We start from the raw sequence: 18,820 nt of genomic DNA on the forward strand, positions 1-18,820 counted from the left end.
AAGTCGGCAAACAAACTTTAGAAGTCTGCTAAGTGAAAACATTCTTGAAATTGCTCTGAAATTATGGCACGGTTTCATAAAGTTTTCACGGCGGGTATTAGGTTAAAATTAGTGGGGGCTACAACAGCTGCTTTTAACACGATGGGCGTGAAAAATAAACACATCGTATGTTATTCGTCGCGTCGGAACATCCTCGGTCCACGACGCGACATCCGCGCCCGCGAATCCCACATTAAGAGTGCTTTCACCCGAAACGTCGTGTGCATCTCTATAAATAGTGTTGCAGAGGATCAAGTAGAAACGCGTCTATTCGGCGACGAATAGAAAAACAAGAGATGATTATTTATTAGTTAGTTAGTTGGCTAATTTGGTCCGCTGCCAGCGACGCGCCACGCTCTTACGCACTCCACGCGGATGAAATTGTGCGTGCAGCCGACTCTTGCCATATATGAATATGGATTGCTTTTTTAATTCATCTGCAGCGTTACTTTATTATATCAATTGCAAGTCCTGTAAAACACTGAAGTATTACTTCTTAGTTTATTAATAATTCCTTCAACATTTGCCCGGACTGGAGCCACTGGAGATAACTTACAGACAAAAAAATATGTATGTATGAAAAAAAATATATGTGTGTATGTGTGCACAATACTTCGGGTAAGACTCAAAATTAAATTCTATTTTAATAATCTATTTAAAAAGGTAAAGAAACTATGAAATACAATTCAATATGTCATCTAGATTTCGAGAGAGCATGTTTCATTTTATACACCAAGTTTCCGACTCCGCAAAGTTAATACATCCTTCCTGGGGCAAGGTATTCGTTTCTATAGTAAAATTCCACAGATATCTTCAACGTTTCCTATTAATAAATTCAAATATAACGCTAAAAATCAGCAATAGATAAGATATTACACAATACAGGAATAAAAAATGTATAAATAATATAGATGATTAAAAAGTTTGGAGTTAGTATTCGTTGGTTTATATGTACAGTACATATAAATTTAATCGTATATAAATGATGATGCTATTCGGTCGAGAAGCTTCTTAGTTTCTTGCCGGTTCTTTTTGATACGCCTACATTTCGAACCGATGGTTGCTTTACATTCAATTGAATCCCGTAACAAGATCATTCAAAAATCTTTTAAGATTTAGTACAAAATTGAATGAATAATATGTCGATGCTGTACTGATTCTATATTTAAATTACAGCTATATTAAACGGCGGGGAATCCTGAACATATTATACATATTTATTTTTTAAGACAGATAATTTATACAACAAGCGGGAAGCTATCGAAGATCCATCAGAAACACATTAACGTAACGGCTATGACCTTCCGATTGTTTTCGCTGCGAGCGCTAGCGAAACACATCCTCAGTACTAGATTATACTAAATCGATATGGGTACAATTATTTACATGAAAAACGAGATTACTTTTAGACCAGATATTAATAAGCAAACTAGTTAACTTAGTTGTTTGTTTGATTATAATAATACGTCAGCATGTCGTAACATGCTGACGTATTATTATTTACCCAGAAACGTATTTCTGGGTAAAAGTATTCTCTTAAAAATTCTTTCAGCTTATAGCACGCGGTTTTTCAGGTTTTTTCACTAACACGTGGTAGAATTTTTGATCGAGTCATATACTACTCTCACAGTCGAGTATGAAAATAATTAATTATATGCACTTAGGACGTTAGTGAAAAGTCAGTATCGCCTGTTATTTGATCCCGCGATCTTCGCTTAAATCCCATGTTATCCAATTGACCTTCTCGGCTAAACAACAATTACATGGCGTTTAATTATTTTGTAATAATATCAGCACAGTAAATGGTAGTGCGCGGAATTTTGATTTCAAATTAGATAACTTAACAAGTATCTGACGCGTTACGCTTTAAGTTTGACTTTGTTTTATTAAGTAGATTTAACACTCCATAAACTTAAAACTTAAAGAAACATTTATATTAGTGTTTCAGTCATTTGAACGAGTAAATAAACTTACAATGACTGTAAGAAGATTTATATCTAGCTCCTTGTGTCACGCGGTTTCAAACCCAAATTTGAATTACACATTCATATAAGTTTGTCGTATAAGATGACATTTATGGTTATTACTTCTAAGGGTCGTATGTTGAAGGATTATTGCTTCTAAAGGTCGTGTAGTATATAGCACATAATCTTTAGCAATAAATAGAATATCTACCAAAAAGTTACCCAAACAGTTTGCTACCGTCCTGATTTCTGATATAAATGCGTTTATATTCTACAGCGTTATAAGAAAATGTAAAGTTAAGAAGTAAAATACACTAAAGAAGTAAGCATGCTTCACCGAGGTAGAATACAGGGTGTATTATACCACGTTCAGCAACTTTGTGTTATCAAATTTAAAAAAAATGCTATTACTGTATTCATGCTTAAAGTAAATTAATAATAAACTTTTTGTTTGATATTTTCCATATTTTTTTTTAATGTCAAAAATATTTCAGTGTATTCATGTCTTATAAAAAAGTTATTTCTATTTTCTTTAAAGAAAAAACATATATCAACGCATTTTCACAAAATCAATAATAAAAATAGGACTATTTTTGTCATAAGTAAAGTGTGTTCCTGTCAATCAGGCTCAAATTAACAACTTTCACATCACTAGGTCACGTATACTGCTTGAACTATTAAGGTAATATACGTATAAAATTTAATTTGTGACTGTAGTAAGGTAACGGTTGTAGATTTACCAACAGAGACCACGTAAGGATGAATTTCCTGATTCTGGCTGATAACTTTCTCCCTGACTACGTTTTGATTGAAGCAACTATAACTCGGGGACTTCACGAAACACACGGTTTCTGAAAGGTTAATCAAATAACCATATAGCTTGTGAGATGAAACAACTTTTGAATTTAGAAGTCGAGAAGGAATTGTTATCGTTAAATATCTGTTTATAAAAGGTTTGTCCTGAGTGTCTATCGACGTAATACTAAAACTATTGACTCTAAAAACAGAGATTTAGAACAAGTTTATTCAATAACAGCATACACTAAGATATGATGGAAAATTTCAACTTAAAGGGTGGTAAATAGGTCTAAGTAAGAATTTTTCTCGTACAAAGTCTGATGGGACAGGTGAAATGAAAGTGACCTATAAATGTTCTTTTGATCTGCGATCCAGTTTCTAAGACATAGTAAAACGTTTCAGTATTTTATTTATTACCTAACTAGTAAATCGTAGACGCGGTTTAAAGTAGAGTTGAAAATAGACATCTCTTACAAAAGTTGGCTAAGGCTTATCGGTGATATAAGCATCCGTCAATACTAGCAGAACTATGGACATCTTCAAAGTCCATGGTGCCTCCGACCAACCAGCAAAGGCATCCACCAGAAGAGCAAGCGAGTCTGCGAAATCATTCATCCTTGCAATGTTATGAAGACAAACTAATCTTTTCTTATCAGGGTTCTTTAACACATTGTGCTAATCAAAATTAACGGAGGATGAAGATGATTACTCTAGACTTTTAAACGTGATATAATTTAAAGAAATTGTTCGACAAGCACGCAAGCAAGCGAGCAAGGAATTGTTCGACAAATAAATAGTATAAATCACTATTAATAAAACTTGCTATTTTGCTTATTTGTAGGAAATTAATTATAATTTATTTAAGCAATTAATTTTTTAATTGTTATTTCATACATTAGTTTAGTAGAATTTATTGCTTTACATTTTTTTTTACTAAATTTCATCATTTCCACACCAAGTTCATAGTATATAAATTTATTTATAGTTTCAAGTGTACACACTATAAATAAATTAATAAATACACTTCCAATTGTAAATAAATTAATATATTACAGCACTATTTTTATATTACGGTAATAAGTGTAAGTAAGGTACGCAATGTTTGTGCTACTATACACATTGCAATTGATAAGTTTATCTTAAAAAATGGTGAACTAAAAAAAATCTACGTTGATATCGTTCTGGTAAAACGACTTAATATGTTCAATGTTTTGTAGAAGAATGTTTTAGCCATGCATACATCAAAGTTTACCGTCAATATGTAATAGCGTTAAAGTTTTTCATTTAGCTAAAGGAATTGTAAATGTTAAACGTTAAAAAGAGGGTCGTTTTCAATAAAAGAAACATTACGAGCCATGATAGAAGCGTCGGGTCAGAATTTCACGCTGACCCAAACAGAAGATATGCAAGGCGAATCCTCGCAGAAGGGTTGAGTTTCGACGGTCTAAGGAGGATTTCTCGGGAGACAATCGGGAGTTATGCCTTCGGGCGGGGCGCTAAACGAGGGGCGCGGGAGAAGGGGCGGGCCTTCTTTATATTTTCTTACTGCGTTCGCCGCCTAGCGGCGCGGCCGGGCCCCTTACACGCTCGCTCGCTCACTAATTGCGCATTCTTCGCATAGTTTAGCCCTCCCGGCGAACCCCTCGCCTGCCGCCCCCCGGACCACGTGAAGCCGTGCGCCGACGAAACTTTCATACTCCCAGGATATTGAGCGGTTTTGAATGTCTTAACTCACGAACGCGCCTGCAGCGGTGCCGCCAGTGCTGGCTTTGTAGGCAAACTGTTTCCAACAACTCACCGCATCGTTCGAGCTACGCGAAATTACTGCTCACTTGTCTCTATGACAAGGTAAAGTCCTCTCAGCGCTGCAATAATGCACCGTCTAACGGCTCCATAACTTCTTATTGATATACCGATCCGACGCGTGTAATGTCTTTAGATATTCAGCAACTTTGATTGTGACTTCGTGTTGTTCATAGTTTTGCAAATTACTTGATAGTGATAATGGCTTGTTTCTAATTGGTTATAGGCGAAACTTGTATGCTTTTAGCGTTATATTTTAGTTGAATTTAATTTTTTTTTTATTTGTTACATGTAATTAATGATGGCTATTGGAACTGCCTACTTCTTATATCTTCATCGTAACGATATTCAAATCCATAGTCCATGAAAATGTTAACATATGTTAATACAGCCGAGTCCTTATCTCAACAACAACAATAAAACTACAAAGTGTAAGGTATCGGGAGTGTAGTGAGGAGTTTTCAAAGATTAGAGGGCGAGGGTGTGACGGACGACAGGCGGTGACGCACTCAGGGCTAGATTAAGCCGAGCCGACACGTCCGCGAGTAATGCGCCCATATATTGTCCGGACGAGCGCGCCCGCAATTATATACCATGTTCTTTTACAACTGCCCCTGCCCCTACCATAATAAATTGCTTGACAAATATCATTGAACATGTTATATGATCTGTTATGAATTTTGATGTTCATGATTTCTCACTCTATAGATACATTAGTTACGCAAAAACGACTGGTTCAGATTAACACCTACTACTATCAGTGTTAAGAATGAAAATTAGAATGAATTTACTATTTGTGCAGGAAGATACGCCACAAATATAAAAAAAAAACAACTTAGTAATATGAGATTTTTACGTGCTTATAATATAAAAAAGAAACTTAAATTAAACAACAAAATTCACAGTGCATTACGTAACGCCGTTAAAAGGATTATTTCCGCAGAGGCGATAAGATTAAACCGGCACATTTCTTTCCGTCTATTAAATCACTTAAGGTGGACACATCGCTTGCGGTAGATTTGTTTAGCAATTCCATCCGCCCAGTCCGACCCGGGAGCTCGGGCAGTCCTTTAATTAAAGCCGGGCGGTATAATGTTGGAGCTTGACGCGAACTTAATGTGCGTCCGGCGGATAATGGCAGTGGCTGCCTTTAATTGTTCCACGTCAATTGTGCCAGTAACATACGTGACAATAGCGAGTCTCCAGAAACTTACTACAGTCGCTCTCAGTCGTTACAAAATTAAACGTTTTATTATCCACCGAATGAATCTGTAATCGAGGTTTCGAGTTTTACTAACAAACGATAAAAATATTTGTAATAGTATTATTATATTAGTTCAACTTTTGTTATGTGTATATTTCTATATAAGTCACATCAGATATCAAGCGAAAGATTTAAAGGAAATTATAAGAATGTTACTTGATCAGGTATTTTATTAAAGCATTTTATACATTTTTTTTCATGAAATTGTTAGGCGGACGGGTAATTGGGCCACCTAATGGTAAGTGGTCATTACCACCCATAGACATTGGCACTATTAGAAACTTTAATCGTTCCTTACAACTCTAAAGCACAACCGACTTTGAGAACTAAGTTATTATGTCCCTCGTGCCTGTAGTTACACTGGGTCACTCACCCTTCAAACGGAACACAATAATACCAAAGTATTGCTGCTTGGCGGTAGAATCTATAATCTATACTAATATTATAAATGTGAAAGTAACTCTGTCTGTCTGTCGCTCTTTCAGTGCAAAACCAATGAAGAAAATTTGTCGAAATTTGGTAAGAAGCGAACTTGAACTCCAAGGAAGGACATAGGCTACTTTTTTGCCTAACACATGACAACTCCTAAAACCCGAGCGAAGCCGCGGGCGACAACTAGTATATGATAAATGGATGGCACCTACCCAAACGGGCTCGCACAGTCCTACCACCAAGTAGATTTGATGTATTGTACGGGTGTTGCGAAATGGTAATCAAATCACATGTACACATGAGATAACAATCAGACACTAGTGCTGACATTGATCAGTATTTTAAGTATAATTTTATTAGGTACCATGAAATTGCCGCTCTACATAGATATATAAAGTATAATTATATGTAATTAATCGAAGTATCGGCCATAATAGTCGATGCAGTTTCGTAATTTTAACAGCAATAATTGGTGTTTTTGCAATAACTGTTGTTTACAATTCATAGAGCAGATAAAATTTATGAATTGTTCAAAGCGATTTTCACTGACTCAATTTTTGGCTATAAAAAATTATGTATACTCTAAAAACAATGGTAAACCAAATATTCTTGGACTTCGACAAGAAGCTTGGAAGAAGAAAGAGAAGTCCAAATGGCTGTTATTAAATAAAGTCAATAAAAGTTTACATTTTGTCCTTCTGAGGTGATCATTCAGTATGCTTTGATGATGATGATGATGAACCTAATTTGCCAGAACGCAAGAAACTGCAATCTGTACGTAAGTCCACCTAATAGTTACAGGATGCCTCATTTTCGTTTTCGAATATTTTTTTTTTTTTAGCATTAGCAGCCTGTAAATTTTCCCACTGCTGGGCTAAAGGCCTCCTCTCCCTTTGAGGAGAAGGTTTGGAGCATATTCCACCACGCTGCTCCAATGCGGGTTGGTGGAATACACATGTGGCAGAATTTCGTTGAAATTAGACACATGCAGGTTTCCTCACGATGTTTTCCTTAACCGCCGAGCACGAGATGAATTATAAATACAAATTAAGCACATGAAAATTCAGTGGTGCCTGCCTGGGTTTGAACCCGAAATCGTCGGTTAAGATGCACGTGTTCTAACCACTCCGCCATTTCGATTATGTGTCATAAAAATCCACAAGCGATAATTTCTTAATTCTCCTTATTTTACTTCAGTATTAACAAAATAAAGCATTCTTCGACATGACTTTTGTTTATCTTCTTCAGTAAATTGAAGCGATATCGATATTACGTGACGCAAATGAATCAGTATCGTATTGTCACACGTGTTAAAAGGGCGCTGGTAACTCTGACGTGGTTTAAGATGAATACGAATTCCACGATCGCTTCCAATTCTTCATTATTGACTTTAGTCTCAGTTTGAACACGAGGTTCAATCAAAACAAAACATGGCGTCATCGTTACTTTGTTACCTGGTTCAGATACGTCGTCGATATCGCATTCATTATCTGCAGTAATATACTGCAAAATACATATTCGAAAACAATGAGATTTTTTAAAATTTTCTTTTCAGCGAACAAAGAGATATTAAGGCTAAAATCAATGGTACAATTGAATTTTTTAAAGTAAATTTATATTTGTGATGAAACATCATTTTGAATTCGGAATATTACGATATTGAGTCAAATGTAGAGAGCTCCGATCTAGTCAGTATCAGAAAATTGTATGTTTGATTGAGGATCGCAAGATTCGCCGTACAAATATTGATAGAAATATTAGACGTTTTTATGTAGGACGGATTTTAATATAAAAAACCTAACAACATGACATAACGGAATCATAACATATGTTTTAATATGAAGTTTTAACATAAAATTTATAAAGTGTTATATTTTTGCTACAATCTCACCAGTTCGAACTAGCGGCGTTTATTGACGTAATCTCTTACCGTTTCACTGCAAACTAAGATTATCTAAAGAAGAAATATTAACGATGCCGTCAGGGGAAAAAAAGTCATCTACGATACAAATTACACTCAAAACACTCAGAATCTTGGCAGTATTCCTAACGCTGAAGTCATGCACGATCACGACGATTATAACCTTTATCCATTTATTTTTGAAAATGTCTCAGAAAGTAGTTACTCGAAACGCGAGATTTACTCCGGCTGTTAATTTAGTGAAGGGAAAAGGTTTCTTTCGGTGATCGTCACGTACCGTTAACGAGCTTCCTTAGTTAACAGTATAGCGTGAAAAAATTCCCCTCGCCCTTCAGTTTACAGAAACTGAGCTTACATTACAATCATCAGTCTCTGTTTAAATTAGGTCGATAAGGTTTTTACGGTCAAGATTTTATTGCTGTGATAAATTAATTCATTCATTAGTATTCCTTTTATTTCGAAGATTAAGAAATGAACGTTTTACTGACGTCGGTTAAATCATTTTCGAGTTACGATTCCACATTTTTATCCCGAAGTTTGTTCGAAATTATTATTATTAAAAAAGTCAAAAGGAACACTAATCTAATAAAAAGTCTTTCAAAGATTTATTTCTTCGCTCCTACGTTTTCCGCTAACTGAACCATTTTAAAAATAAACAAGTGTTGAAAACGGGACATGTGTTCTGAACTAGTTCGCGAATTTCGAAGATTGCAGGCGAGATTGAACAAAAGCCGCGACTCCAGCTTCCTCGAATCGACGACACACCGATCGAGAGAGATAATAATTGTCGGTCCACGTCTTTCCGTGGAATCCTATTGCGCAAACCGCTTTGTCGGCTCACATCAATACCTACCGTGCCTTTTGTCTCGTGCTACACCATTGTTCATTTTAGGAATGGCCTTGATAGCAATTCGTAATTCAATTAAATTGACATGTACGCATTCATATTAGAAAGTTACATAAACAACTGATGGTTGAATGCGGTGAGTAAGCTCAAGAATAACCCAGATAATGGGGGCGTTGTTTATGATCATGACAATATCTGGGTTCGGCTAATGAGCTGCTGTGCTTAATACTATTCAGATATTGCTTTAAATGAACTTGACTGTAGTTTCAGTTACAAATAATAAATACTTTTTCTCATAAAATTTCACTATCTTAGTCTTACGCATTTGAAATGTTTGTGTAGAATTGAGAAGTTAATAATTATCTGTGGGTAAATATCTCGGTAAATCCTGTAAGGTGATCTAGCATGCCCGGACTCACCGTACATCTTGCCCTCATCTGAGAGGATGATCTTCCGCCTGCCGCACGGAGGGTATATCGCGAGTGCCTCCTGGAAGCTCTGTTCGATGTCAGGAGACCAAACTCCCTCCGCGTCCGCCGCCGATAAATCCTAAGAACACAAATTAATAATTAGTAAATATTCTTTGTTTTAGATTTACGATTGTGACTGACTGAACTAATAAGTAAATTTTGATTTCGATAAATACCGTTCTTTTATAAAAAAATTTATCACAGAATTGGCTTTAGTTTAATCAATATATGTTTGTAGACACAGAAAGAGGGACTAGATATATAGATGACAACGTTAGTTAATACGCATATTATATTATTATTTAATATTCCATTTTAGAAAAGAAATACAGTACAAGACAGACTAGATATAGTACAAAAAGATCTATTATATTATTTCAATCTTTATTAAAATGAATCCATTACATCGGATAATAAAGAAACATCTGAAAAAAAACCGCGTTATTAATAATAATAATTTTCATTATAAATCTCGTAAGCTATATTAATAATACAACGTTTAAATTAGAATGTATCAACGTCCTATATGAGCGTAAATTTCTCGTCATTAAAATATTGCGGGCGCAATTTATCCTCTCCTATATAGGTGATTTATTATGTCCTTCTATATTAATATTGTGGCTCATGTAATGGAAATAGCTAAATTGATATTGGTTTTCGTATATCTGAATAATAGTGGTCTCAGGGTTCTCTCTGTAAGGTCGTGGGGTTAACCGCTCCGGACCTTGAACTTCGTTACTTAAGAACTAGTATTCTCGTTCAAATTAAATGACGATTGATTTAAATCGTAGGCTAAATTAATTATACTTTTGGTCGCTAATATCGTGACACCGATAAGGGGATACCGCTTGATTCATTTGATTTTCGAGAATATCTGACGCCGTCTGTTTCGTTAAGGTGCGGTTTCACTTTCACTTATAGTGGTCTTTTGTGAAGAGGCAGCTTTATAAGCAACTAGTTTCCGCCCGTGGTATCGCCCGCGTGTGCGAGGGAAGGTGCGGTATTACGTACCCTTCGTCTTAACGTCCTGATCTATAGCCCCCAGTCAACGTGTATGTAAAGGTTCATAATGATCGGTCGAGTAGTTGAGATATGAATAAACAAACTCACTTTCGTTTTAATACGTAATATTAGTTTCGGATACGTTAAAAAAACATTTTTTATTTATACAATATTTAATTAACGCACTTGGTATGAAGCGTTTGCAAAAAAATGACAAATGCGAACTAAGTACAACATTTGATGATAAAAAAAAACTAAATAGTAACATTTTTTGATGTGTAATAAATAAAATATTAACTTTTTAATAACTCTGACAAAGACGAACGTGTAGCCGAGGGCCCTACGCAAAAGTCAAACATTTGCCATGGACTTTTGAATTTGGAACTGTTAAGCCCAGAAGCCAAACTCACTTAACCACTGTCAATAATTCGTATTGTACAAAATCTATAACATAAATAAAATAATTATTGTAACTATTAAAAATTAAACTTATTAACAAGTAACATTAAGTTAACTTATGAAAAATGATATGTTATTATGAAACAATAACATACATATCGCCTTTTAGAAATAAACACGTAATAAAAATAAAAAAAAATAAACAAAAACGCATCTGCCTGCTCAAAGGACGTTAAAAAAATCAATACAGCTTGATCATCTGCGTAACCTGGATTCATCCAAATAGGTTGAATGGATTCAAACCGGATTCTCATTGTTTAGTTTAGTGCACACGAGAGTGATTTAGAGGTTTAGTGTATCTTAGCAATTTCCCGTGTTCATCGCTTGAGATGTTGTACAGACACGGGTATTCAAGAGCTATTTCAAGTGAAACTTCTTTTCACGGCGCCAACTTTAAAAAAAATGAGACTTTAATGCAGAATGGTACTGCGACGTGGGTAGGTATTGATTTGCTTTATTTTATTTTTCGATAATAATTTATGGGTGTGATGCCAAAAATCGAAGCCAAAATGCAACGTATTTCAAGTAAAGCTTACGTGAAACGTTTTTAGAATTCGTGTACGATATTCCATAAAGCCGAGATTGCCCAGTGGTTAGAACGTGTGCATCTTAACCGATGATTTCGGATTCAAACCCAGGCAAGCACCACTGAATTTCATGTGCTTAATTTATGTTTATAATTCACCTCGTGCTCGTCGGTGTAGGAAAACATCGTGAGGAAACCTGCATGTGTTTATTTTCAACGAAATTCTGCCACATGTGTATTCCACCAACCCGCATTGGAGCCGTTTGGTGGAATATGCTCCAAACCTTCTCCACAAAGGGAGAGGAGGCCTTAGCCCAGCAGTGGGACATTTACAGGCTGCTAATGTAATGTAATGTAAAATTCCATAAAGAATGTTAACAATCGAGGAGACTTATCGTTAGTGTAAAAATTTAATGTATCTGTAATAATTATACAACTGCAATTGCCAAACACTAACTGCATAAACGAGTCGGCAAATCGTTATAACAATTAGACATGTTTATATTCAGCGACCTTCGTTTATTGATCAATAGGGTCATGCGTTCGAGTAAAAGTTTTCAAAAAAAAAAAAAAGTAAGTCGAGTCGAATTAATTTAAAAGATTAAATTACCCGTTCGATTTCGACTAAACGAGATATTGTAATTATTGCCTTAAATAAACGCGGACCGGAGCCCCGTTCCCTCTGTATATGGTATCGATATCTTTAAACATATAAGACACGATAAACAGTAATTAACTTTGATACGAATATTATCTACAATAAGAACATTTTGAATATTTTTAGCTTTTAAACTGATTTCGCAAAACATTAACAAGTATTCGTGTTTATTTTTAGCTTTTGTGTCGTAAACGTTCGATATGTCCTGTTATGGAAGTATTTTTTTTTATATGAAATACTTTTTTAGTATGAAGTTGTTACGTAAAACAAAAAATAAATTTCCATAGGTGACGTAAAGTAACAACTGTAAATTTCCTACTATAGAGGTTTCGTGCTTATTCCACCATGCTGCTTCAATGCAGGTCAGGTCATGCAGGCAGAACTACATTCGAAGGACGCAGGTTTCCTTTTCGAGCACGAGATGAAAAGCATATGAGCTTAAATTGCGTTTCTAATTCATAAAGTAATTTATGCACATGAAAAGTCAGGGGTACGTGCCCTAAGTTTGAATTTTCTCTTCATTAGCAAATCGGTCCAATCAAAAATGCTTGAGCCTTTCTATCAAGAATTTTACAGTAAATACAGTATAGGTGATACACTCTCTGAATTTCTGAACTTTCTGGTATCTTCCTAAGAAATCACGTAAGATCCTGGGCTTATGAAAGTCTACCTGCGCGAGCAAGCGCACAGATTTGTGCACTACAATAATCTCTACTCCACAATTGGCTTGTCTTTGATATTGGCCGCTTAGTTTCAAATTCGGTAAAGAGGGCATTTTTAATTCGCGGTATCGTACGATTAATTAATTAATATTAGTAGTTAGCAGGTGTGGAAAAAATAAAAATATTTACAGTATTATGATTCAGTCTGCGACGAACGTGTAGCCGAGGGCCCAACGCGCAAGACAAATAGTTGCCATGAGTATTGAATCTGCAGCTGTTAAGTCCAGCCAAATGCACTTAATTACAATGTCGATAATGCTTATTATATTGATAGTGTGATACACCAAATTTATAACACTCGATATATTTTTTTATTTGCCCCCAAAATTAACCTGCGAGATCCAACATTCGTTTGTTTATACTAAAAGCCAATGATTGAACTCTATAGCAGTAATTGTTTATGAGCAACTATTTTTCGAATCGTGCAGTCGAAAAAAAATATGCCTCGATTGACGGCCAAACAAAAACCGAAATGATTCTGTGAATGTTCCGTTTTATTGAACCTTAAATCTGTATAACGGTAAATTCAGTTGAATTTAATGTAACTTTTTGTATCAATTTAAATTAATGACAAAATCATTTCAAGTAAATTTCGCAAATGAAAATTGTCGTTTAAAATTGGAACAGTAGTTAAAAAGAACTCAAGCGTGGGGCGCGCGGTAAGATACATTAACACCGAGTAGACTGACTGGGGTACGTGCTAAGAAAACACTGGCCTGGATTGTTTTATAATCTGCTTCAATGAGTAAACAACTATAATTGACGTATTTTTACAAGTAATTAGAACAACTTCCTCTAATTCATTCATATTCAGAGTTGACATTTAACATAATGGTTCAGTTCGATGATTGCAATTTTTATTGTAAGCTTGACCTGATCCTAATCCCAAGTTTGTTTTCAGGAGAAGGAACTTCTCAACGCACAACAGCATAAACTTGATTTTTTTGTAGACATGTAAGCTTATTTTAAAAAACGTTTTTTTTAGAAGTAATTTATTTTAATGAACTTTAAAAAGACAGGAATAACATTTTTATATCATTCGAAAGAATGCATGAAAAAAGTGAATGAAACAATTGGGTGACAATCGTTTAAAAAATGGTGAATTTCTCCTGAGTATTTATATTCATTGTTAAATGAAGGTTTTGTATGAAATAATTTTTAAATTTATAAGAATAAGTTTATTCCAATAATATAATTTTAAAGATGATATCATCGCTGAGCGCCAATATATCTATCTATACCTGTTAAAAATTAAAATGTTCTTTTAATGTAAAAGGTTTAATTTAAAGATATACTCAATATTTAAGGATACATTTTTAACATTGGGACTTTATTCAGGGGCACATTTGTACTAATTTATAACGGTTACGGTACGTTCTCGATACTATTCCGATCCAACTTCAAAGGAACCGTAACGGGATCTGGCAAGTGACAATTTGTTAGTAGATTTGGCCACCTGGTCTGTCTGGGTAGGTACCACTCATCAGTACTTATTTTGCCAGTGATCAGTGCCGTAGGTTAGTGGTGCGGTTGCATTTAAATTGCTCGTAAGGTTTGTACTTCTAGCACATTCAGCCGATATAGAAGATAAGCACTTACCATCAAATATCTTACTTGAAATATAATTACACTCAACTGTTTACAGTCGAAGCGACTAAGTCGAAAATACCATTTAACTATTCCCAGTGTGGAGACAACGTTCAGCAACCTTAGTCTACATAGTAGTTATTCTACCATCAAGTAACAATGTTTTATTTTGATCTGTACATATTATAACATATACAGTCATACCTAGTTAAACTACTTGAAGCCTATATCAATCGAAGGAGTAGCTTTACATTTGATTTAAAACTGTAACAAGGCGTTTCAAAAGTTCGCTTTTATGAGTCTACTTGAATAAAGAATACTTTGATATTGATTTTTTACAAAAACAAACTTTAGATTTACATATTTTATGAGATTTGCTAATAGTTCTGCTATATTATGCATTATGCATAATTCTCCAATAATATATATTTATAATACAACACTATTCCACTAAACTTTATACATATATCCACTTGATTTTACATCCAAACTTCGTCGACATTCAGTACGTCATTTTGACAAATCCATAATGATTATCACAGATTATTCAAGATCTCTCGTCCAATGACATCGCTTCAATTCAATGTCAAATTTGTTTATTTGTTTTTACTCTACTCGTGGTTGAATTAGGCTATAAAACACAAATAGTCTTAGTCCATATCATTATATAAATTCCATAACGCGTGTTAACCGAGAACGTTGATTATTGGATATTGACCAAGATATACGACTTTTCACCGTTATCTTAATACGAAGTCGATAACGTTTTATTCGATCAATACGTGTAGAATTTGAAATAGTTAACTAAATAAATAGATGATTCATAGTTGAATTATATTTAAAAAATTAGAACGCGTCAGGCAATAATATAAGTTTAACGCTTCGATATGTTGTACGTACCGTTCCCGCTAAAATGCACTATTGCAAAACATTACACGTCTCGTAATAGTGTGTCGGTTTATCACACAAACCAGATGCTATTAACATATGTCTGTAAGCAAACATATTATGCAGGTTACAGTTAGCTGAAGTAATACGATTAATTTTATAATAACCCGCTAAATAATCTCGTATACAAACAATTACGACTTTTCACTTTAAGCTTTAGAAAGAGCGATTAATACTTTATTTAATAAAAATAATGATTTATATCTATTAAATTAAAATAATAATAAATAAGTGTACCAGTAAATCACAAACATCTTTTAAAAGTATATTAAAATACGTTTTAATTTTTCTTTACAACTATTTTCTTTACGATCGAGGAATAAATTTTCTTTTTGGATCTGAGACAATTGAGCATTTTTTAATTTAGCTAAATTTTAAATTTGCACTGCAACATGAGCACACAAATAAGTTCGAACACGAAAGCGAAGAGGTGCGTCATTGTAATTAATAGAGCCGGTTCTATTCTCAAAAGAAAATAAAAATAACGCCGCTTGACTCCTTCGAGCGGGAGCGCACGTTCAGACGAAATATCGTGATTCACTTACTCGGAACCAGCGCTTCGGAATATGTTCCGAGCTAATATTTGTACGTTAACGCAAACGCGCGGTTTCGCGAGACTGGTAAATTACTACTGGAAATATTATAAGGGAAAGCAAATATGTGCTGTTATTGTCAAGTATTAAAAGTTTCGTTGATATTGTCACTCAGATGGTAGATTGAGAGGTACAGCCGAGGTTTCAGGTTCTGGTCCTGACTCACGGTCTTGAGTTTCTTGTGACTCTCGTGCCTCGAAAATCACTTTCATTCTGAATTTGATTTATTTTCGGTTCAATGGTCGGACTCCGATAGTAAGAGAATGGAGAGTGCGGTTGGGCACAATTATAATGGTTTGTTTTTGGGGATTGAATACATATAAACCAATATACAGTAATTATAAGATCAACTATAGCTTACATTGGACTATAGTGTGTGACCACAGATACACAAATAAGAACCATACTAGCTGAAATTTCGTTTGTTTGATAAGTGGTATAACGGGAACTCTATCGGGAACATCTAGTTTCATTAACAAGTACCCAGTGCCTCCCGATACCTTTACAGACAGATACACATACACGAGTAGAGAATACATGCATGCGTTTTAGCTAAAAAAAAAAACAATTACGAGTATATTTTTGGAAATGAAAATTCATTTAAAAAATATATCACATGAAAGATAAAAATATTCTGGTACCTTTTCATCATCGCTGGCTTCGCCGACATCGAGGTGCTTGGCGTCAGCGCCGCCCGATCCGTTGGTGTCGGGCGCGCCGGCCGCCGTGCTCCACGGAGACGCAATGGTGCCGGCTGCGAGCGCGCCGCTCGCTGGAACAACACAAATAATATGTTTTACTAAACTGCTCTGTTTTCAATGTTATCATTACATTTAAGCCTTCTTACACCTCTTGTTCTAATTTTGAGGTTTCACGCCCCATTCTCAACATATCTAATCATCCTCGGCAACTCAATTATAAAATTTAAAGGTACTACTTTAAAATTAGTACTACTCATGATAGGTGATCTACTGGTGATCTAGAAATCAATTGGTGGCGTATAGGCGATGTTAGGAATGGTTATTTCTTTTACGGCTCCATTGTTTATGGTCTGTGTTGACCACTTCCCATCAGGTTGCCAATTTGCCCAAACCTACCAATGGCATACAACAAAAAATTCCCATCGTCCGTGGCTCGCTCGTGTTTTAGGGGGTTCGTATTCAGGCGTTAAGCATAAAAAAGTAACCTACATCCTTCCTTGGAATTCAAGCTTGCTTTATACAAAATTGAATCAAATTCGGTTTAGTGATTTGGTCGTGAAAGAGCAACAGACAGACAGAGTTACTTTCGCATTTATAATATTAGTATAAATAATATATTTATATTAACGCAACGAAAATACGAAAAATAAATAAAGAAAAGAATATCTGATCGAATATAAATGAAACGCTGCCAAAACCATAAAGCCAATATCAGAAACTTTTGCTAATGTCTTAACTACTATAAACAAGAGAACATTTTAAAAGAATCCGTTTTGTTTACTTTGTAAAATTTAACTGATATAGCGTGTTTTAGGATTCCGTATTCAAGGGGATGAAACTCTATGAATAACCCCACGCCACTATTCGGCTAAGGTCACATCAACAACGTCAACAATCTTTACGAGAATACGCAGTAATAACGACATAAAGTCCAATCCCAAGGGAACTACAGAGCCCTTAGTGCGAAGGTCGAATTCGCATTTGACCGATATCAATAATCAAAGAATTTAATTGTATATTAAACAAATATTATAATTCATTTATTCATGATGAAAATCAGAATAGTCGTGGTTTGAGGTACAGAAAAGGACATAGGGTACCTAATAACAGCCCCCGTCACCACCACCAAACGGCAAAGTTGCCACCAGAAACTACAAGTTTTATAAAAGGTAATTGTCACAACGTCTCGTTATGAAAACTCATAGATAATTAGATAAATTATGGGTAATTTCTTCAGAATAGCCCCCCACTTGCTCCGTCTGACGTCATACGGTGTTTGCTTACTTATTCGGATGCGCGCCTTGTAAACTTCCAATCGTATTGTGGCTTTGCGCTAATACATTAACGTAAGCAAAAACAAGATTTACTGCTGCGTTTCATGTAATAGAATATAGTTGTAGTTATATGCAATACGCTATTAATAAAGTCCTGAGTACCTACATTGTGTAGGAATTTTCCTTCGCAGTCTAAGTAACGTGTCATAATTTTCTTTTATATAAAATAGGAGGACTGACAAATGTAACCAACCGTCTATTGAGATTAGTATTATCCCATCAAAAACATAAATGTAAAAATGAGAGCCAAGTTAAATATTATGATATATACCTTGGTTGTTGTCTTCAACGACAAAAGAAGTGAGATCTAAATTTGTGCCAAGTTAAATAGTCCTTTCTGAAATGTATTTATAACTACATAAAATATAATTTCTTCTTATAACTTGGGGTAATATATTGTTGCCTAAGGTCTGACTTGGCTAGTTCTTATATACAAATTATATTATAGCCTTCGGAAGTTGGCTTGGCTAGTTACTTGGCTAGTTCTTATATGTTTATAAACACAAATTGTAGTTTGTGTTTAGAATAACAAATTATAACTCAGAATTGCTTAGTTAGTATTAACGTACATTAAGAACTGCGATGGTCCAGTCACTAGAAAACATGAATCTTAACCAGATATTGCGAGTTCATATTCAGACAAGTACCATTGAATATTTGCGTGCTTAATTTGTGTTTATAATTCATTTGTAAGAGGCTTAAAACTTCCGAAGGCTATAATATAATTTGTATATAAGAACTAGCCAAGTCAG

General features: G+C 34.8%; 1 protein-coding gene across 2 annotated transcripts in view; it reads right to left on the minus strand.

The window, feature by feature from the left end:
* Positions 1-18,820, minus strand: part of LOC125077734 (protein scalloped) — a 77,476-nt gene that overhangs the window by 9,746 nt on the left and 48,910 nt on the right. For both annotated transcript variants that reach the window (XM_047689756.1, XM_047689757.1), the window contains exons 3-4: positions 16,675-16,805; positions 9,488-9,617 (exon numbers count right to left, since the gene is read on the minus strand). In XM_047689756.1, coding sequence (XP_047545712.1) covers positions 9,488-9,617; positions 16,675-16,805 — 261 coding nt within the window. The remainder of the gene's footprint in view (positions 1-9,487; positions 9,618-16,674; positions 16,806-18,820) is intronic.

The sequence above is a fragment of the Vanessa atalanta genome, chromosome 4 (assembly GCF_905147765.1).
Source record: "Vanessa atalanta chromosome 4, ilVanAtal1.2, whole genome shotgun sequence".
NCBI classification, from domain to species: Eukaryota; Metazoa; Arthropoda; class Insecta; order Lepidoptera; family Nymphalidae; genus Vanessa; species Vanessa atalanta.